A 22,227-nucleotide genomic window follows, 5' to 3' on the forward strand; every position below is an offset into this window, starting at 1 on the left:
CAGAGCACTTATGAGAAGATGCAATTGCTCTTTCCATTTAGTGGCTGCCTCCTTCCCTAGAGCAGCAGCTCCACAGGAGCTGAGCGGCATAGTATCTTGTTCATTCCTAGGGCCTAGTACGATGGCTGGCAAGTGGTGGTTACTCAACAAATGCTTGAGTGAAATAAATGCTGGAATGAGTAAGTGTTTTCCCATATAATTATTTCCAGTGGATACATAGTATTCCACTGTACAAATGTAACCTAATTAACTTAACCACTGCCCTATTATAGATATATTGGTTTCCAGTTTTTCACTACACTGAAACATGAAAAGTAATCTAAATGGTTATCGGGAATATTGTTGACAATGGACCATTATGCAGGCATTTAAAATCCTAGGAGGCATTTTTATTAAAATGGGTGAAATGAGTATGTTAGGTGACAAAGCATAATATAAAATTATATACCTACAGCATGATCTTTTTTTGAGTCAGTCTCCCTCTGTCACCCAGGCTAGATAGAGTACAGTGGCATGATCTTGGCTTACTGCAACTTTGCCTCTCTGGCTCAAGTAGTCCCACTACCTCAGCCTCCTGAGTAGCTAGGGCTACTGGTGTGTGTCATCATGACTGGCTAATTTTTGTATTTTTTGTAGAGATGGAGTTTCACCATGTTGTGCAACCTGGTCTCAAACTCCTGGTTCAAGTGATTTGCCTGTCTTGGCCTACCAAAGTGCTGGAATTAGTCATGAGCCACCACACCTGGCCAACATGATCTTAACTATGTAAAAGTGCATAGAAAAAGCTAATACGACATAAACTGTGTGTGTGTTTTTTTCTTTGAGATGGAGTTTTGCTCTTTTTGCAAAGGCTGGAGTGCAATGGCACTATCTCGGCTTACTGCAACCTCCGCCTCCCGAGTTCAAGGGATTCTCCTGCCTCAGCTTCCTGTGTAACTTGGATTACAGGCATGCGCCACCAGGCCCAGTTAATTTTGTATTTTTTAGTAGAGAAGGGGTTTCACCCTGTTGGTCAGGCTGGTCTCAAACTCCTGACGTCAGGTGATCCACCCACCTCCAGCTTCCCAAAGTGCTGGGATTATAGGCATGAGCCGCCGTGCCCAGCCAATAAACAAAAATGTTAATTATGCATTTCAAGTTGGCGTGATTACAGATGCCACACCCGGCTAATGTTTGTACTTTTAGTAGATGTCGGGTTTCACCATGTTGGCCAGGCTGGACTTGAACTCCCGACCTCAGGTGATCTGGCCACCTCAGCCTCCCAAAGTGCTGGGATTACAGGTGTGAGCCATCACGCCTGGCCTGATTGTTTTTTAGTACACAAGTAATATATGGAGCCAGATATGGTGGCTCATGCCTGTAATCCTAGCACTTTGGGAGGCCAAGGTGGGTGGATCACCTGAGGTCAGGAGTTGGAGACCAGCCTGACGAACATAGAGAAACCCCATCTCTACTAAAAATACAAAATTAGTTGGGTGTGGTGGCGCATGCCTGTAATCTCAGCTACTTGAGAGGCTGAGGCAGGAGAATCACTTGACCCTGGGAGGTGGAGGTTGTGGTGAGCCAAGATCATGCCATCGTGTGCCAGCCTGGGCAACAAGAGTGAAACTCCGTCTCAAAAAACAAAAAACACACAAAAAAACCAAGAAGTACATGGAATTTTTTTTTTTTTTTTTTGAGATGGAGTCTGGGTCTGTCGCCCGAGCTGGAGGGCAGTGGCACAATCACGGCTCCACTTCCCAGATTCAAGCAATTCTCCTGCCCCAGCCTCCTGAGTAGATGGGGTTACAGGTGCACACCACCACGCCCAACTAATTTTTGTGTTTTAGTAGAGGCAGGGTTTCACCATATTGATCAGGCTGGTCTCGAACTCCTGACCTCAGGTGATTCACCCACCTTGGCTTCCCAAAGTGCTGGGATTACAGGTGTGAGCCGCTGCCCCAGGCCAGAATTTTTTCTTTATACTTTTCTGTCTTTTCCAAGTTTACTGCCGTGTGTGTGTGTGTGTGTGTGTGTGTGTGTGTGTGTTTTATAGTCAGGAAAAAAGTGCTTAAAACTTTAGACACTTATGACATATCAGATTACTAAAGATAGTCAAAAGCAGAGTTAGGAACCATCGAGCCTTAGAGATTTGTCTAACTGTTTAAAGCATACATGCTGATGACGGCTGTTGCCCTTCGAGTAGCTCCAGACATGTGTTACTTGCGCTTACAGAGTAGCAAGAATGGACTTTCCTATGAAGCCTCCCAGCTGGTCAGGTGTGTGTGTGTGTTTGTGGTGTTCCAGGAAACAGGGCATAACTTACCAAAATGGTGATTTGGGGATGAGAGCTCTCTGCAGATGTGCTCAGGGTTGGGCTCAAGCCATTTTCCTGTCTCAGCCTCCTGAGTAGCTGGGATTATAAGCATGCAGTACCATGCCCAGCTAATTTTTGTATTTTTAGTAGAGACTGGGTTTCATCATGTTGACCAGGCTAGTGTCGAACTCCTGACCTTAGGTGATATACCCACCTCATCCTCCCAAAGTGCTATTTTGTTCATCACTGAATCCCTAGCATCAATTACAGATGTGAGCCACCATTGTCTGGCCAATAACTATTTTTATGGTGGGTTGATTATGGCTCAGTAAACCAGGTGGTGAATTGCATGCTTCAGAAGCACAAAGCCTAAGGTGAGAAATGATCTTGTCTAACAGAGAGGTGGAGAAGTCTTTGATATTATATTAAATGTATTTTCTCTTTCTCTCCTTTTTTAGAGATTATGCATGATGTGATAAAGAAGGTCAAGAAGAAGGGGGAGTGGAAGGTGAGTAGAAAGTGCAGTTAGTGGCCTTAAAGGTGAGTTCACATGGAAAAATCAGAAGGGAATGGAGCTGGAGGAAAATTGTAGGCAGGAATGAGGGCTTTTGCTATGTTCGGAGAGTACAGAACACTCCCGGATTGGAAAAAGTTTATCTTCTCTGCCTTACATTTCATATAGCCTTGGTTAAGAGGTCTGTCTGTCATGAAGCTTATCTTAAAGACTACCTGGTCATGCAGTTAGCAGTGGAACTCTTTTGTTCAAGTACTTCCTGGAATCTGTTAGATAAAGCTGAAGAAGGTATAATTCTACTGGCTCTGGGAGAGGAAGAAGAGGCCTTCTTGTCCCTTTGTGGTGATAAAGCATCTCCACAGAGCCCATGTAAAGTTTGTGCTCAAAGCCCTCATCTGGTATATCCTCACTGATCTGTAACTACATAAGACAAAAATAGTAAGCTGGTTTATTCATATAAGATTGAGAGCAGTGCTGGAAACTGTAGTGTACTTGAAACAAACATTTAAGCCAATCAAAATGAAAATGGCCTGGGACTGGAATGTGTCATACAGGAGTGGCACCTGCTGCCCCCTATGCATGAAGTCAGCATTTTAAGGACTACTTGGTTGTCTGAGGCTGAGAATTATACTGGCCAAAAGGGTGTGCAGTTTTACTTGAATTGTTCTGCATGTTGTTGAAGGATTTATACTAACCTTTCTTGCCCTCAAATTTTCCTGTAGTTAAAAGCCCATGCATTTTCAAGTGCATTGGGCCTTGGAACAACAGAGTTGATTAGTACAGGAGGATTTTGAAGTCTCATCCGTGGCCTTTGTTTTAACCAGCACATCTGTCCTTACCACTCAGAAGGGGAGGTTGTTTGGTGGGAACTCTTTATGCATACCTTTCTCTCTTACCCTTCACATCAGCAATGGGCTTGTAGACATGTGAATTTTAAACTAATCGTGAGGAAGCTACGTTATATAATAAAAACTAATTGGCCCTTGTACTGCAGCGGAAAGCTTTCTCATCCACACTGTCTCCCCTGATGTGTCTTCCTCCTGTTGCCCCCCTTCTCAGTTTATAGTATTACAAAAAGAGAGGAGAGAAAAAAAGAAAAAAAAAAAGAGAGGAGAAATAGCTTTGTTTTAACTGCCAGCTTCCTCTCCACCGTGGGCTAAATGAAGATAAGAAAGGTTAGCTGAAGAGTTGCAGGTCTGAAGCTTTTAGGCCAGGACTGGAATGTTCCTGTTCTTCCAGCTTAGACTGAGGTATACTATGGTCCCAGCTGACATATGTGTTAGTGGCACAGTTCTGATGATGCCTTTCATCAAGTCCTCACATGCCAAACCACATGTACAGGCAATAGTGTTCACTCTCCCCTTAAACACAAGTTTATGCCCTGAAAAAAGTACTCACTAATATGATTATCTCTGAATGTTGGAGCTATAGATAATTTTTTCATTTATTTATTTATTTATTTACTTATTTATTTGATGGAGTCTTGCTGTCATCCAGGCTGGAGTGCAGTGACGTGATTTTGACTCACTACAACCTCTGCTTCTCAGGTTCAAACGATTCTCCTGTCTCAGCCTCCCAAGTAGCTGGGATTACAGGTGCCCACCACCACGCCCAGCTAATTTTTGTATTTGTAGTAGAGACAGTGTTTCACTGTTAGCCAAGCTGGTCTCGAACCCCTGACCTCAAGTGATCTGCCTTCCTTTGCCTCCCAAAGTGCTGGGATTACAGACCTGAGCCACCACGCCTGGCTTTTTCATTTTTTTAATGGGTACTTTATCATGGGAGATAAAAACAATTTTTTTTAGGTTTATAAAATTAAATCAGTGAGAGGAAACTCCTAGAAGGTTAGGTTAGAGTGTGGAAGGTACAAGCAAGCATGTATCCCAGTGGGCTTCTGGTCCATAGGAAATATGGTTTCTTCAGTCTTCTGCACTTCTGGAGCTCCTTTTAGAGTCTGACACGGTAAGCTGATGTGAGAATCACAGCAGATGCCGTGCAACTCATATGCTGTTCTCTGTCCTTGCAGGTGCTGGTGGTGGATCAGTTAAGCATGAGGATGCTGTCCTCCTGCTGCAAGATGACAGACATCATGACCGAGGGCATAACAAGTGAGCATGCTCTCTGCGATTGAGCAGTGCTCTTTCCTATTCATTATTATCTCCTTTGATTTTAGATTCTTCCAGCAACTTGTATGCTAAGACCAGAAGCTCCTGAGAGGCCCAAGACTATCTTGTTCATCACTGAATTGCTCCACCAAATCCAGGGCTAGATGCTCATTAAGTGTTTGTTAAAGGAATGCTGAAAGAATGGTTAAATCAAGAAAGAAAAGGCAGCTTAGCCAATAGAAAAAGTTCTGAGCAGGCACTTAAAGGAAGAAATCCAAATGGCAAATAAATCTATGAAAATTGCCCACTGTCATTAGTGGTCAGGGAAATGCAATTCAGAATAGAGGGAGATGCCAATATAGACTCAAAAGATTACACTGTTTAATCTCTGATAATGCCAAGTGATGGTGAGGAGGTAGAAAAAATGGAAACTCCTATGTGCTAGAATGTCTGTTGGTGTAGCCCCTTTGAAATGCACTTGGCAGTGTCTAGTAAAGTTGAAGTTCCGCCTGTCCTATGAGCCAGCAAGTCTGTGGTCAGATGTGTGTCCTAGACAACTCAGGTATGTGTGCCCAGGATACATGTGCAGGAATATGTGTGCAGTGTTGCTCATAGGTGCCCCAAGTGGAAAACAACCCAAACGCCCATCAAGTGTAGAATAGTTAAACCGGTTGCGGTGCCGTTACACAGCAGAATACTCTACAGGGATGAAAATGAGCGAACCCTGAGCGCTCACAGTAACGTGAATGCACCTGACAAACAACGGTAAGGAAAGACCACTGAGAGTGAGTTTTCATTCCATAGAGTTCAAACCGCAGAGCTCAGCTGTGTTTTAAAATGCAGATGTAGGGAATAAAACCTAAACAGAAGTACTCACCATTCAAGGAATGATAATGATTCTGTTTGCAGGGAAGAGCAAATGGTGCTGACAGAGGGGAGTGTGAGCCAGGGCACTTTTGTGGTGCTGATAGGGTTTTGTTTCTTAACTATTTACACATTTGCCTTACAGTTGTTTGTATGTTTATGTTTTATTCACTCTTTGGAATGTGTGCTGTAACTTTTGGTAAATACCAAGGAGCACAATTGCTGGATCATACGATAAGTGTGTTTAGTTTTGTAAGACACTGCCAAACCATTTTCAAAGTGGCTGACCATTTTGCATTCCCAGCAGTAGTGAATGAGAGTTCCTGTTGCTCCACATCCTTACCAGCATGTGGAGTTGTCAGTGTTCTGGATTTTGACCATTCTAATAGCTGTGTAGTGGTACTGTGTTGTCGTTTGAATTTGCATTTTCCTGATGACCTAGGATGTGGAGCATCTTTTTACACGCCTATTTGCCATCTGTATATTGTTTTTTGGTGCAGTGTCTGTAAGGTCTTTTTTTTTTTTTTAAACCAGATAAACTTGACCTCAAGTCTGTAAGGTCTTTGGCCCATTTTTTAACTGTTTTATTTGTTTTCTTATTGTTGAGTTTTAAGGGAGCTTTATATATTTTGGATAATAGTCCTTTATCAGATATGTCTTTTGGAAATATTTGTCCTCAGTCTGTGGCTTGTCTTTTCATTCTCTTGACAACATCTTTCACAGAGCAGTAATTTTTAATTTTAATGAAGTCCAGCTTATCAATTCTTTTTTTCATGGATTGTGGCTTTGGTGTCATATCTAAAAAGTCATTGGCCACCTAGCTTTTCTTTTACGTAATCCTCTAGAGTTTCATAATTTTGCATTTTACATTTAGGTCTGTGATCCATTTTGAGTTAGCATTTATAAAGGATATAAGGTATGTGTCTGTTTTCATTTTGGTTACATGTGGATGTGATTCCTTTATTTTTAAAAAACAGATCCAGTGTATCTATCAGCAGAAGTATAGTCCTATAAATGGCATACACACTTTTTTTTTGAGACGGAGTCTTGCTGTCTCCCGGGTTGTAGTGCAGTGCCGTGATCTCAGCTCACTGCAGCCTCTGCCTCCTGGGTTCGAGTGATTCTCCTGCCTCAGCCTCCCAAGTAGCTGGGATTACAGGCGCCTGCCACCACACCCAACTAATTTTTGTATTTTTAATAGAAACAGGATTTCACCATGTTGGCCAGGCTTATCTCAAACTCCTGACCTCAGGTGATCTACCCGCCTCAGACTCCCAAAGTGCTGGAGTTATAGATGTGAGTCACCACACCTGGCTTGCATACACAATTTTTTTAATGCATTCCATTTAATTACAAGTAATATAAATCAAAGACTTAAAGGAGATAAAAGACCAATCAGAATAATTTGGCAACTTTAATTCTTAGGAATATCAAAGTTCCCTCCAAACCTAATTTGATGTTTTATTACTAAAAGCAAAGACCAGTATGGTACAGTATTACTCCAGAGAAATTAAAGGAAGATCCTTGGGGCAGCTTCACCCACATTCATTTTATGAATGGATACCTTCCCTAACTCAAAATGCTTTAGGGGGAGGTACTGCTACCATTACATGGTTTCTTATTAAATTTGAAAAATGTCTGAAAGTTTGGGCACCAGAAAGACACCCCAACAACATGTATCTAAACTGCAGCTTCAGTTACATTGTGAGAAGTGCTGAAGGTATATGATGTCTTTCCTGACACAAAGGTGGCTTTGGTTCCTCACCAGATGGTGTAGCCACCATCTGAACCACCCATGAAGACGTTCCCTTTCTGCTGAGTTACGAGGACATTGGCTCCCTGCATGACTGCAAGCTGAGCAGCATTGGGAGGGCATCCAGGAGGTGGAGGAGGAATGTTGCCAGCAGTAGCCCCAGCTCCAAATTTGGCACCTGCATTGTACCTTCCTTCCACCAGCACTGTAGAGCCAGGCGGATAGATGGGACTGACTGAATAATAAGCCATGGGGATTGTGGAACCTAAAGACCCAACAGCCACAAACTGGGCCATGGGAAGATACAGAGAGGTTCCAGGAAATGTGACTGACTTGGTGGGGACGGTGGCAGCCCCTGGGTGCACAAACCTTGGACGGTAGAGCTCTGGGTAGGTAGGTGGAGCATCAGTATAATGTGGAGCCTGAGGTCTGAGGGTCTACTGGATTCCCAGGAGGCTGCACAGGCTAGGTTGGCTGTGTTGGATATTGACCTTTGCTGTTCATGGTGGCTGTGGGTCCTGCATACAGAATTTTTGATGAGACTTTTATGTTATTTATCCAAGTCAGTGTGTTTTTTGTTTGTTTGTTTTTGAGACAGAGTTTCAAAGATTGGGGCAATCTTGGCTCACTGCAATCTCTGCCTCCTGGGTTCAATTCTCTTGCCTCAGCCTCCTGAATAGCTGGGATTGCAGGTGTCTGTCACCACACCCGGCTAATTATTGTATTTTTAGTAGAGAAGGGGTTTCACCATGTTGGCCAGGCTGGTCTTGAACTCTTGACCTCAAGTGATCCACCTTGGCCTCCCGAAGTACTGGGATTACAGGTGTGAACCACTGTGCCCGGCCTGCATGCAGAATTTTTGGTGTGACTTTTATGTAATTTGGTGATCCAAGTGTGATTTTTGTTTGTTTTTGAGACAAACAAACAGGATACCCAGGATGGAGTATAGTGGTGCAATCTTGGCTCACTGCAACCTCCACCTCCCAGTTTCAGGCAATTCTTGTGCCTCAGCCTCTCGAGTATCTGGGATTACAGGTGGGCACCAGCACACCCAACTAATTTTTGTGTGTGTGTGTGTGTTTTTAGTAGAGATGGGTTTCACCATGTTGGTCAAGCTAGTTTCGAACTCCTGGCCTCAAGTTACCCTTGCTGTGGCCTCCCAAAGTGCTGGGATTATAGGCATGAGCTACCGTGCCTGGCCCCAAGTCAGTTTTAAGACTAGGCTTACCCCTATTTTGAGTTTACAATGTTATTTCCTTCATTGACTTTTTGAAACTATTTTTTTTTTCTATCAAAGCAAAAACAAAAACAAAAAAACACAAAAGTAAAGGGGAAAAATGCCAAATGGAGCTAACAAGGATCTAATAATAGAGCAGTGATGTCCTGTCCTCCTCTCATCTCCCCATCCCTGAGGTCCATTACCCCAGAGGCAGCCACCTTGCCCTTCATTCTGGTCATCTTTTTTATTTTTCTTTATAAATGCTTGTTGTATTATATCTTGATTCAGTGTTATTAGATATTATTAAATGAGTTCCTGTGGGAGATGGGGATTCAGATATCTCCACAGACTCTTTCATACACTGAAAGGTGGTTTTTTTAAAAAATGACCTTATGGCTGGGTGTGGTGGCTCATGCCTGTAATCCCAGCACTTCAGGAGGCTAAGGCAGGTAGATCACCTGAGGTCAGGAGTTCCAGACCAGCCTGGCCAGCAAAGTGAAACCCTGTCTCTACTAAAAATACAAAGATTAGCTGGGCACACTCGCGTGTGTCTGTAGTTCCAGCTACTTGGGAAGCTGAGAATTGCTTGAACCTGGGAGGTGGAGGTTACAGTGAGCCTAGATCATGCCACTGCACTCCAGCCGGATGACAGAGCAAGACTCTGTCTCAAAAAAAAAAAAAAAACTTCTTACTTAGCAAAATTTAAGTTAGCAACCCTTTGTTGAAGCCCTGAAACATTTTGGGGGGAAGTATTAGTAGCCTATGAAATTACAAAATCTGTAACCATTGATAAAGTAGATGTTTGGGGATTTTGGTATTAATTTGAACATTATTTGGGGTGAAAAGTCTTTATAAATGTTACAAGGGATTCCTCTAAAGTGATGCTTTTATCTACTTAAATCATCTGCATAGGAAGAATGGCACCTGTATAATTGCCTTGCTCCCTCCATACTAGAGGAAGTAAATAACACATTTTAAGCATTACCAGGTGACTGGTAAGATTCTCCCAAAAGCTGTTCTTTCCAGGTGAAGTCTTTGACATAACTGTAGAGGAAACAGGCAAACCAAAGCCCATGGTTTACTTTAATAAAATAGAATGTTTAATCTTTACACTATTGAAGACAGTGTAAAAACTTTACAGTATTATAGAGAGGGTGTGGTTGGAACGTCTTCATTTGATAGCAGAAGAAAGCAATGAAACTATCCAGCTGTTGACAAATAAACCCAACATGGATATTCTAAAGGAATTAGAATTATCTAGGGCAGATGAGACAAAGCTGAAGGAAGAGGCAAAGGACCCGTTCTTGACAGAATCAGATAGCATGTTTCATTTTCTCTCAGAACAGATCAAGGAATTTACTTAAACTGAAATGGGAAGTGAGAAATACCTATTGTGATAAGATTTCAGATTTTCCTTTTTTTTTTTTGAGATGGAGTCTCCCTCTATCACCCAGGCTGGAGTGCAGTGGTACAATATTGGATCACTGCAACCTCTGCCTCCCAGGTTCAAGTGATTCTCCCACCTCACCCTCCCAAGCAACTGGAATTACAGGGACATTCCACCACTCCTGACTAATTTTTGTACTTTTTTAGTAGAGATGGCGTTTCACCATGTTGGCCAGGCTGGTCTTGAACTCCTGACCTCAAGTGATCTGCCCACCTCAGCCTCCCAAAGTGCTGGGATTAGAGGTGTGAGTCATTGTGCCCGGCCCAGATTTCAGATTTTCTAACATCTTGGGCATGTTGAGACCATGGAATTCACTCTCATGGAATGTGGTAACCGTAAGGAATGGGTGAATGATTGTTTCCTCCCCACTGTAGATATTTATCTGCAACAGTCTGAAGGTGGCCTGTCTATATTGCTTCTAGTTTTATGGTCACCCATCATGTCTTCCTACACACTATGATTTGTTTTGTTGTCTAGTTGTGGAAGATATCAACAAGCGCAGAGAGCCGCTCCCCAGCCTGGAGGCTGTGTATCTCATCACTCCATCCGAGAAGGTAAACCTTCCACCAGAGAACTCTGGCTAAGGTTAGATGGACTGGCTTGGGATGTATGTGGCACACTGACATTTCTAGGTTAAGCATGCATTGAACATACTGCTCTGTTCAAGCCTGCAGTCCACAATGGGGCGGGGCAGGGGGTGGTGGTTATGCATCAAGAAGTGAAGAATGTATTAAGTGTTCTTAAACACAGTAGCTATGCAAAAACCAGAACATGTGTTCTGTGGCCCTGGGTCATTCTAGTTTTCTCCCTTGTGCTCCCTCTTCAGGTAGGATCCACTCTGTCTAATTAGCAGTCCACCTCCAGACTTTGGTATTTTATGCTTTCATTTTACTGTTCAGACTTACCTGTCTTATAATTTTAGAGGTTACAAGTCACCATCCAAACAAGGTCCACCCACCTCCTTGCTTCTGGGTGATATTTGTCTTAGATGGATTTGTTGTTGTTGTTGTTGAGGGCGGGGGACATATTTTTGAGATAGGTCTCACTCCATCACCCAGGCTAGAGTGCAGGGGTGTGATCACAGTTCACTACAGCCCCGACCTCTGAGGCTTAAGTGATCCTCCCACCTCAGCCTCCCAAATAGCTGAGACTACAGGCATATGCCACCATGCCCAGCTAATTTTTGGTAGAGACTGGGGTTTTGCTTTGTTGCCCAGACTAGTATTAAACTCCTGAGCTCAAGTGATCCACCCACCTTGGCCTCCCAAAGTGTTGGGATTACAGGCATGAGCTACCACACCAGCCTTAGATGTCTCAGTCTATATAAATTTCCTCCAGTTTTCACATTTTCTTTTCACTTTGAAAACTGGCTTACATATGAGTTTCTAAAGATGCAGCTACATTGCCAAAGGGTCATCAGTATGAATCTCCTGGAGGGTTTCTGCCCAGTTTCCTTTTTTGTGGATGTCTTCCTAGCAACTAATTATGGTGGCTCCAAAGAACTGATACTGTCATTCTGGAATGAGCTAAGAAGGCCTTTATTCATCTAAACTCTGAAATAATCCTAATTTCAAGTCCTCAGGACTTGGTTGTGGCCAAACATGAGTGTTACAATTACAATTATGCATCACAAATCCCATGCTATTTTGCGCAAGTGGCTTGAAGCCATTGAATTTAACTCAGTTTAGATACAGGTCCCATTTGGCTCTAGAATTGGATTCAGGTCCCTCTTTGTTCCCCCTGTCCACAGTCTGTCCACTCTCTCATCAGTGACTTTAAGGACCCGCCGACTGCTAAATACCGGGCTGCACATGTCTTCTTCACTGACTGTGAGTACAACTGAGAGCTGTCCCCAGCCCCCATCGAGCAGGTTAGCATTTCTGAACAGGTGGGCTGAGCCAAAACTAAGGCAGGTCAATAGGGAAGGAATGGGTTGTTACCATGCTTGTCTCCATCTGCTAGTTTCTCCTCAGAAGATAGATTACATAAGAGATAAAACTAAGTACACACAAATAAAAACCCACTAGATCATGCAGTCCTTCCTGCTGAAAAATAGCACACAAACACCTCTTCTTGAGACTGAGAAAACCTTCCTGATGCTTGGCATTTCATTATGTACACTTACAGTTATCACTATACTCTGTAGTATGTTTCCATCAATTTTTCTGCTACAAAGATGTTCCAATCCTGTAGTCTTTGTATTAGAAAGAACCTGCGTCATTACCCTGGAATTAGTTTTCTTATATTGTGGGGATTTTATGATGAGATCGTAGCAGAAAAGCAGTGAGAGAGGAATTGACCTGGATAGCTAAAGAGTATAAAACAGTAAGAATTCACCCAGAGTTCGTCTCTCTAGGAATAAACTCCCACAGCACTCACTACTGAGAAAGTGGAAAGGATGTAGCAGAAGAATAATTTTACAGTGTTTGAATATGCATGACAATGAGCAGACAGCATTAATAATAAGAATCCGGTAACATATTTCTGGGAACCCTGAGGCCATTTGTTTGGTCCAAGAGATTTCCTAGAAATCATGGTTTCCCCATCAAGGGGGCCTTCTGTGCTGCTGAGCTTGAAGTTCTGGGGGAAATGCCTGCATCACATTTCTAGTGATTTCATTTTTTCTTATTTCATTAATCCTTAACATATTAGATGTGTGGTATTTATTTATACTAAAGGCCTTGTCATTGCCCCTTCTTAATCTCTTCTGTTTTTTATTCCTACCTCGAACTCTTGGCCTCAAGCAATCTTTCCGCCTCAGCTTCCGAAAGTGTTGGGATTACAGGCATGAGCCACTCTACCCAGCCCTGTTTTTTCCTTCCTTTTCTTGGTATTAGAAGATAGTTTTGATTAGCTTTCAGTATCTCAATTGTTATTGCCATTTGTTTTTCTATTATCTATTGAAGGCTATGCAGGTGGTTTTACATTCCTTTTATACACTAGAGCAGAGGTGTCCAATATTTTGGCTTCCCTGGGACTCATTGGAAGAATTGTCTTGACCCACACATCATCACTAATGATAGCTGATGAGCTGGGGAAAAAAAAATCACAAAAAAAAAACTCATAATTTAAAAAATTATTTATTTATTTAGAGACAAGATTTCACCATGTTGGCCAGGATGGTCTCAATCTCCTGACCTCATGATCTGCCCATTTTGGCCTCCCAGAGTGCTGGGATTACAGGCATGAGCCACTGCACCCAGCCTTAAAATCTCATAATGTTTTAAGAAGGTTTATGAATCTGTGTTGGGCTGCATTCAAAGCTGTCCTGGGTTGTGGGTTAGAAAAGCTTGCCCTAGAAGTACTGTATATTTTAGGATGGAGTGAATTTCCTAGTTGTCTTTTAAAAATCCTAATAAAATGGGCCGGACACAGTGTCTCACGCCTGTAATCCCAGCACTTGGGGAGGCTGAGGCGGTGGATCACCTGAGGTCAGGAGTTTAAGACCAGCCTGGCCAACATGGTAAACCCTGTCTCTGCAAAAATACAAAATTAGCTGGGTCTTGATGGCAGGGGAGGCTGAGGCAGGAGAATTCCTTGAACCCAGGAGGCGGAGGTTACAGTGAGCCGAGATCTCCCCATTGCACTCCAGCCTGGGCAACAGAGCGAGATTCCATTTCAAAGAAAAAAAAATTCTAATAAAACGAAGAAGAACCCACTGTACATGTGCAGCTGTTAAATGAACCAGCAAATGGACAGGAAAGCCATCTGTCTTTTGTCATGCTTGCAGCTTGTCCAGATGCCCTGTTTAATGAACTGGTAAAATCTCGAGCAGCCAAAGTCATCAAAACTCTGACGGAAATCAATATTGCATTTCTCCCATATGAATCCCAGGTGAGCCTGAGCAGGGGTGCATAGGAAATCTGCATCTTCCCTTATTCTGAGAGGGTGGAACGGGACCTACCATTATTCTGAGAGGGTGGGGCGGGACCTACCAAAGAGTGGGGGAGGGAAGGTACTATCCTCTAAATTACCAAACGACAGGTTATAATTGGATGTTTACTGAATGGAAATAGTATTCCATACGGCCTGCCCCCTGCCCTCGTGGTACTCTCCAGTTGTTTCTGACTTTGCATCAGCCATTGTGCCTTTCTTTGTGTGCATTTCATCCTTGCTCTCAGTGCTTACGCCTGTCGGCTGACTCCTTGAATAACCACAGAGTAGCCAATCAGAAACGAGCTTGGAAGGAGAGCGAGGGTGGGGAGCAGAAGCATCCCATCTGCTGCGAGGGAGACTGTTTTTACGTGGAGATAACCTCAGCTTGTCATGTGCTGCAAGAGCAGATGGCAGTCTTCGTCATTAGTCGTTAACACTTCGAGTGCCAAATGCCAGGGCCACAAAGCGCTCCCTTGGAAATCAAAGTTATTAAATGAATAAAGGTGAAGCTGATTGTGAGAGAACAGACACAATTTGTCTTGGTATTTTAAGAGCTGTTAAAATGTCTTCTCTTAGCAAACAAGGAAACAAAAACAACAGGACTTTGATGCATTTTATGGAGCTATAAGATGATTGTGGCATATTGGATCTTTACAGATCAGCTTCAAGACACCAGTGACCTATTCTTAGAGAAGGAGAGATGGAAAAGTTATAGTGTTAGCATCTTAAAACAGGCTTCCTTCTCACTTGGCCTAAAGCCTGTCTCCTGCTTGGGGGAAGGAATTTTTTTTTTCTTCTGTGTGTTCCGTCCCTACCTGGATAGAACAAAATCCAGCTTTAGCATATTCAACAATATTATATTTCAGAAATTTTAAGAAAGTAATAAACTCTGTTTTAAATACCTTTTTCTGTTTTCTGAGGTGGAATCTCGCTCTGTCACCCAGGCTGGAATGCAGTGGTGCGATCTTGGCTCACTGCAATCTCCCCCTCCTGGGTTCAGGCAATTCTGCCTCAGCCTCCCCAGTAGCTGGGATTACAGGTGTGTGCCACCATGCCTGGCTAATTTTTTTGTGTTTTTAGTAGAGACGAGTTTCACTGTGTTGGCCAGGCTGGTCTCAAACTCCTCACCAGCCTCGGCCTCCCTAAGTGCTGCGATTACAGGCATGAGCCACTGTGCCCGGCCTTAAATACCATTTTTTAAGATTATGGTAGTTTATATAAATGAGAATTTAAAATAATAAGAGAGAATCTCAACTTCTAGAACACTCCAAAAAAAAAGTAAAAAGAAAAGACAAATACTTACAATATGCTACTGAGGATAAGGTATTATTAAATCCATAAATACCTCCTTTATTTGCCCACAGTCACAGCACAGTATCTGGCTTGTCTCTTATTTATTGAAACAAAGCTTACAATGGCCAGTGTAGTCTCATACTAACCCCTTCTTCTGCTCTCCTCCTGGCCTCATCACTGTTCTCCAGGAACCCTAGGCACACGCCCACCTGAGGTCCTTGGCACTACCTGTTCCCTCCATGTGGAAGTCCCCTGCTGGTGATAAACATCCCACCTTCAAGCCCTTGCTCAGATGTCACCTTCAAGCCCTTGCTCAGATGTCACCTTCTTAGCAAGTTCTGGTGTCCTCCCTGTCCAGCACTCCTGGACATTCTCCCCTGCTCTGATATTTTCTCATATACTTATCAGTTTCTCAATACCACACAATTTGCTTTTCATTATGTTTATTGTCTGATTTTTCCTACTAGATTGCAAACTCCTTGCAGACAGGGATGTTTTGGTCACTAGTAGTTCCCAAGTGTTTATCACATTGGCACATGGTAGGCACCCAGCACATATTTGTAAAAGAAACCCTGTTTCTTCTACATTGCCAGAGTTGGAGAATACTCTGATAGTTCACAATATATATTAACACTTTTTCTCCTCCCCAGGTCTATTCCTTGGACTCTGCTGACTCTTTCCAAAGCTTCTACAGTCCCCACAAGGCTCAGATGAAGAATCCTATACTGGAGCGCCTGGCAGAGCAGATTGCAACCCTGTGTGCCACCCTGAAGGAGTACCCAGCTGTGCGGTATCGGGGGTAAGGCAGTACACCAGTCTGCTGGAGTGGCATCCCATGTGTCCCCCAAGTGAGGAGCTGGCTCAGACTCCTCCTCTGGCCCTACGGTTCCTCTGACAATTGTCTCAAGAAGATCAGGATTTGAGCTTTTCTCACGTAAAATTATTCTTCCATTGGTTTTATCTTCTAAATGTAGTAGTGAAATATAATAATACATGCAGAAAAAAAGCGTAAAAGATATATAATCAAATCAACTATTGAACAACTAAAATGTGAACCCCCATGTACCTCGGGTTGCCTACAGTTTTTAATATTTTTCTATTCTTTAAAAACAATTACTGTCTTTATAAAAGATGTTTCAGAGTAAGATAAAATACAAGAGAATAATTTTCCAAAGGACATGTTCCTTAGATTTTATAAAGCCACGCATTCCTTACTTGCTTGCTCTGTGCTGAGTGCTGGGGGCACCTGAAGCTGAAGACCTGGCTCGTGATCAGGGAGGTTGGGTGGTCCGTGCCTTCCAACATGTGTGTGTGCATGAGAGATGCTCACCTGCAGGTTCCACCCTGTGAGACAGGACAGACCAAGTGCTCGGGTCATTCCCAGTAGGGAGAAGGCCCTTTGAGCCCAGGGTGAAGCCCATCTACAAACCACAGGTAATGTTAGGCTGATGAGGAGAGAGGGGCTGGCATTTTCTGTGGACAGTTGACTTTTGCATTTGGTATAAGCAAAAACTTGGAGTTGGGAAAATGTGGGGCACGTTTGGGGAAGATGGGTAGTCCAGCACAGTATGTGTTGGGCAGTGAGTGGGGTGGGACGAAGCCAGTTCTGGAGGTCTTGGATGCCAGGTTTGGTATTATATCCTTTGGTGGTTATCACTGGAAACCTGTGGGGGATTTGGACAGGGGCATGACCACAGTGCTCTGGGAGAGTGAAGGCTGGAGTATGAGCAGGAGTCAGGGCAAGGAAAAACCAGACAGGGTGACTAACAGGAGGCCACTGCAGGAGGAACAAAAGGCCTTCCAGCAGCCCTTATGGGGGCGTGACAGAGGGCTTAAAGCATCTTGCCTTAGAGTCATTCATTTTACAAAGTCGCCCCAGGTTCATACTTCTGACCTGAGAGACATTAGTAAAAGAATTAAATCACCTATGAATAACTAATAACTACTATGGTTATTTCTAATTACTTTCCTCTTTATTATCCATATGGAAACAGGCTGAGGCTTTTGACTCCTGCCTCAGCACTTATGGGGTCTCCCCCCTACACAGGGAGTGCCATCAGACCCAGCCATTGGGAAAGGTTCAAAGGTTCTCACATTGTTCTGGCCATGCCAGCTGAAATGTCACTCTCCAACAAACAAAACAAAACAAGACTCAAGGGAATGTGAACTGAGGGAAGTGAGAATCATGGGAGTCAGATTGAGGGCCTGATCCTGGCAAAAAAGGTTGACTGACTGGTCAGGGCCCCCAACAGAAGTGCGGTGGTTTATCTGAAGCTGCTTGGAAAGATAACATCCATTTCCACTTAGATCCTTTTGGAAAAAAGCAGTAAGAAAATCACAATCACTTATTTATGGTCCAGGCGCTAAGTGTTTATTTTGCTTTTCCTTTCTAAATATACTCTCATTGTAAAAACACAAATACAGACAATGGTCATATCTTCCCTAAACCTCCCTGCACTTCTTGGCTTCCTTTCCCGGGGCAGCCAGCACGATCATGGGTGCTGGGTGGTTCATGCTCTGTCACTTCTCTTTTGTCAGGGAATATAAGGATAATGCTCTGCTGGCTCAGCTAATCCAGGACAAGCTCGACGCCTATAAAGCTGATGACCCAACAATGGGGGAGGTAAGTCTGGCTCAGACACGCAGTTATCTTACCAAGGACCACAGTGTTTGTGTGATAATCCCAGAGACAGCTTGGTTCTCTTGCCACAGAGCATATGTCAGTGCTGCTTTTCCTGGGGACTGGCCTCCAATGAAATGCCTGAAGCCCCTGGGGCAGGGCGATCTACATGTATTCAGTGTGGCCAGGGTGACCAACTTGTACTGTTTGCCAGGGCTTTCCCAGCTGCAGCTCCAAATGGCCTGGGAAACCCCCAGAAGCACAATAGCAAACCAGAAAATCGACACTGATGTGCTCTTCAGAGCTCATTCAGCATTCACTGGTTTTTACATGTGCTCTATGTGTACAGTCCTTTGCAGTTTTATCATATGGTTATATTCCTGTAACCATCTTACAATCAAGATACAGAGCTGTTCCATCACCACTTTGATTTTAAAACTGAAAGTCCCATGTCCTGGGAACCCACTCAGTCCCACGCACACTGGACGGTGGTTGCCCCATTTGTAGTTGAACTTGGGCAGCACTCTCCTATAGAAACTCACTTAGGCTCCTAGCATTTCATATCTGTAAGTGTTCTTGTTATGAAATGGAAATACTGGAGTCTTGCAGGGTATTTTTAGTGATCTTGTCCAGTGGTAGACTTCTGTGCTGCATTAGTAGGTTTGCACCTCAGAGTTCACTTTCTGCTGCCCTCCTTTATAAGAGGGGTTTGCCAGGTGGAGAAGCTGGGGTTGGCTGGGTGGCTTGTGAAGCATCTCTCTGTTTTCCCCCAGGGACCAGACAAGGCACGTTCCCAGCTCCTGATCCTGGATCGAGGCTTTGACCCCAGCTCCCCAGTGCTCCATGAATTGACTTTCCAGGCTATGAGTTATGATCTGCTGCCTATCGAAAATGATGTATACAAGTAAGTATAGTGTTACAGACCCTGGAGTGCATGTGGCTCTGCACATGAACCAAAAATATGTCTAGAAAAAGAGTAGTTTTTTTTTTTTTTTTTTTTGAGACAGAGTCTCACTCTGTTGCCCAGGCTGGAGTGCAGTGGTGCAATCTTGGCTCACTGCTACTTCTGCCTCCTGGGTTCAAGCAGTTCTCCTGCCTCAGCCTCAAGTAGCTGGGATTAGAGGCATGCACCACCATGCCCAGCTAATATTTTGTATTTTTTGGTAGAGATGGGGTTTCACCATGCTGGCCAGGCTGGTCTCAAACTCCTGACCTCGTGATCTGCCCACCTTGGCTCCCAAAGTGCTGGGATCACAGGCGTGAGCCCCTATGCCCAGCCGAAAAAGAGTTTTTAACCCTGGGAAAAGTGGTTCATTGATACCGCCTTGCAAATTAGCCCATAAGTTCTTCTGCAAGTTCCCCAAATCCACTTGGCACTTCTAGGCATGAACTCATGATTTGTCCTCTTTTTGGGGAGGACAAGCACTTTAGGTCTTTGGTTCCCAGCTTTTATCACCTCAGCTCATAACCTATGTGGATATGTCAATATGTTGATTTTTGTGTTTATGTGTTAATCTCATTCAGAGTTGAAATTTTTTTGCTCTTTTATTGGTTCTGCCTCTCTGGAGGCAGAGTTGAAACTTCTTGTTTATAGGTCATGAAATATGATGATGATGAAATACATCAACAGAAGTTTCATACTGAACTTTCCTTACAGAGGAGCTGTTTTCTTCATTTATAAAAAACATTTTTCTTGGTAACAATCATCAGAAATTTACTTTCTAAAAACCAGTTTTTCTTTTTATGGAACTAGACTGTATGAGAACCAGACTGTATAAGAACAGACATTGTTCTCATGGCATTTATTTTAATAGCATCAATCATAAAGACAGTGGTTTCAAAATGAAGATTCTAAGAATATGAGTCTTAGTTCTCCCTTTTGGTAGCTATAATTTGTGCTTCCTCCAGCTGTTCCTGATTTCCCATGTGATAGAGTGCCGAGGGCCCATTGCAGGCAGCTGCTGGAAGCTATTTAGGTACCACACATATTGAGGATGACATCCCAGTACCTTTCCAAAGGGACAGATATGATCTTTGCCTTTCCCCTATAAATAACTAAACTCACATATGACCTGACTTCATGCCCTGGACCAGGTGGCTCATGTGGAGCTTGTATCAGCTGACCCAGAAGATTTTAAGACAGAATTTGAAGTTGGTTGACTTTGAGTCTCTCCTACCCTAGGAATTGCAGCCTGGGTCAGTGCTGCCACAGCAGGCCTGGCTGACATGTTCAATGGTCCGGACTTGCTGTGACGGCACTTGTGAACATCTATCTGGCAGCTGAGGGCAGTGAGCTGCTGCTGCTGTAAACTGAAGGGGTTCGATGAATGTTGTGGAGACAATGCGTTCCACCTGAGTCCCGTCTCCATTGTAGGTATGAGACGAGTGGCATTGGGGAGGCACGGGTGAAGGAGGTGCTCCTGGACGAGGACGACGACCTGTGGATAGCACTGCGCCACAAGCACATCGCAGAGGTGTCCCAGTAAGAGCCCCTTGCCCCCTTCTCCAGCAAGGCGCCTCTCCCCAGTTGCTGTTGTTGCACTCACTCTGGACATCACTGTTTGAATTCATTTCCTTGGCAGAGTCACCAGCGTGCTAACCCATAATGATAAATCCCTTCTGTTCTCTGAGCTTGAGCCACTCCAACTTCATGAAGTAGAAAATCAATTCTGTATTGGGCTGCTTTTCAGATTCTTGGAAAACATATGTAGCTCTCTCAGAAAAATGCTTTACAAACATTAAAAATTTAAAGCTAGTTCATTCAATTGAAAGACCCAAACACCACGGTATACAATTGAACTTTCTTTTTTATAGCTGGTATGCAACCTTCCCTGTTTTTACCTGTCCTGAGCAATAGCTGATGTCTCCCTACTAAACTGTACCCAGCTCTGAAAATGTTTCAGAATGTTTCTAATATTTAAACATTGTTATAAGACCTTTAAACTGCAGATAATGATTCTGCTTTTTCAGAAAGACACAGTCTGCTACATTGAGTTGGTGATCTACTCAGGAAATTCCCAAGGAGGAATGAGAAAATAATACAGCCTTGGATAGTTCTGTTGTTTAGAGAAGAGGTCTCTAAATGTTTTTGATCACTCAACTTATAAAGATATTAACCCATGGGCCGAGCGCAATGGCTCACGCCTGTAATCCCAGCACTTTGGGAGGCCGAGGCGGGTGGATCACGAGGTCAAGAGATCGAGACCATCCTGGTCAACATGGTGAAACCCCGTCTCTACTAAAAATACAAAAACTTAGCTGGGCATGGTGGCACGTGCCTGTACTCCCAGCTACTCAGGAGGCTAAGGCAGGAGAATTGCCTGAACCCAGGAGGCGGAGGTCGTGGTGAGCTGAGATTGTGCCATTGCACTCCAACCTGGGTAACGAGCAAAACTCCGTCTCAAAAAAAAAAGATATTAACCCATGGCCTGGCATGGTGGCTCACACCTGTAATCCCAACACTTTGGGAGGCTGAGGTAGGTGGATCACCTGAGGTCAGGAATTTGAGACCAGCCTGGCCGACATGGTAAAACCCCGTCTCTATTAAAAATACAAAAATTAGCTGAGCATGATGGTGTGTGCCTATAGCCCCAGCTACTCAGGAGGCTGAGGCAGGAGAATCACTTGAACCCAGGAGGCGGGGGTTGCAGTGAGCCAAGATCATGCCATTGCACTCCAGCCTGGCCAACAGAGCAAAACTGTCTTTAAAAAAAAAAAGATATTAACTGACATTTCAGTAAATTAAATGTATTTATGAATTTAAAATATGCTTTATTGGACTTATTTGTATATTTACCACATATTTATATGTTTGTATATTTTTCAAACTTGAATTATGTTTCACTATTTATATTCCAACATAAATTTGAAAAGAATGAGGTAAAATAAACCTAAGTAGATATCCTAATATTTTCTTCTCTTTTTTTTTTCCTTGAATAATCTGGTACACCGCACTCTGGAGACCACTGGTTTCTAATATTAATTAGAAAAGCTATGTGTCTCTCTTCTCTCTTGGAAAATAACTTTTTTTTTTTTTTGAGACCGAGTCTCACTCTGTTGCCCAGGTTGGAGAACAGTGGTGCAATCTCAGCTCACTGCCACCTCTGCCTTCCAGGTTTAAGCAATTCTCATGCCTCAGTCTTGCAAGTAGCTGTGATTACAGAAGTGCGCCACCATGTCCAGCTAATTTTTGTATTTTTAGTAGAGACGAGATTTCACCATGTTGACGAGGCTGGTCTTG

The 22,227-nt window shown here is 43.5% G+C and overlaps 1 protein-coding gene and 1 pseudogene across 2 annotated transcripts in view; one reads left to right on the plus strand and one right to left on the minus strand.

Annotated features, from left to right (window-relative positions):
• STXBP1 (syntaxin binding protein 1) overlaps positions 1-22,227 on the plus strand; it is an 86,304-nt gene that overhangs the window by 40,790 nt on the left and 23,287 nt on the right. For both annotated transcript variants that reach the window (XM_009003231.4, XM_002743333.5), the window contains exons 2-10: positions 2,755-2,804; positions 4,837-4,918; positions 10,676-10,752; positions 11,949-12,027; positions 13,929-14,032; positions 16,018-16,166; positions 17,906-17,990; positions 18,761-18,891; positions 20,362-20,469. In XM_009003231.4, coding sequence (XP_009001479.1) covers positions 2,755-2,804; positions 4,837-4,918; positions 10,676-10,752; positions 11,949-12,027; positions 13,929-14,032; positions 16,018-16,166; positions 17,906-17,990; positions 18,761-18,891; positions 20,362-20,469 — 865 coding nt within the window. The remainder of the gene's footprint in view (positions 1-2,754; positions 2,805-4,836; positions 4,919-10,675; positions 10,753-11,948; positions 12,028-13,928; positions 14,033-16,017; positions 16,167-17,905; positions 17,991-18,760; positions 18,892-20,361; positions 20,470-22,227) is intronic.
• On the minus strand, positions 7,393-8,051 carry LOC100398413 (DAZ-associated protein 2 pseudogene; annotated as a pseudogene).

The sequence above is a fragment of the Callithrix jacchus genome, chromosome 1, assembly GCF_049354715.1.
Source record: "Callithrix jacchus isolate 240 chromosome 1, calJac240_pri, whole genome shotgun sequence".
NCBI classification, from domain to species: Eukaryota; Metazoa; Chordata; class Mammalia; order Primates; family Cebidae; genus Callithrix; species Callithrix jacchus.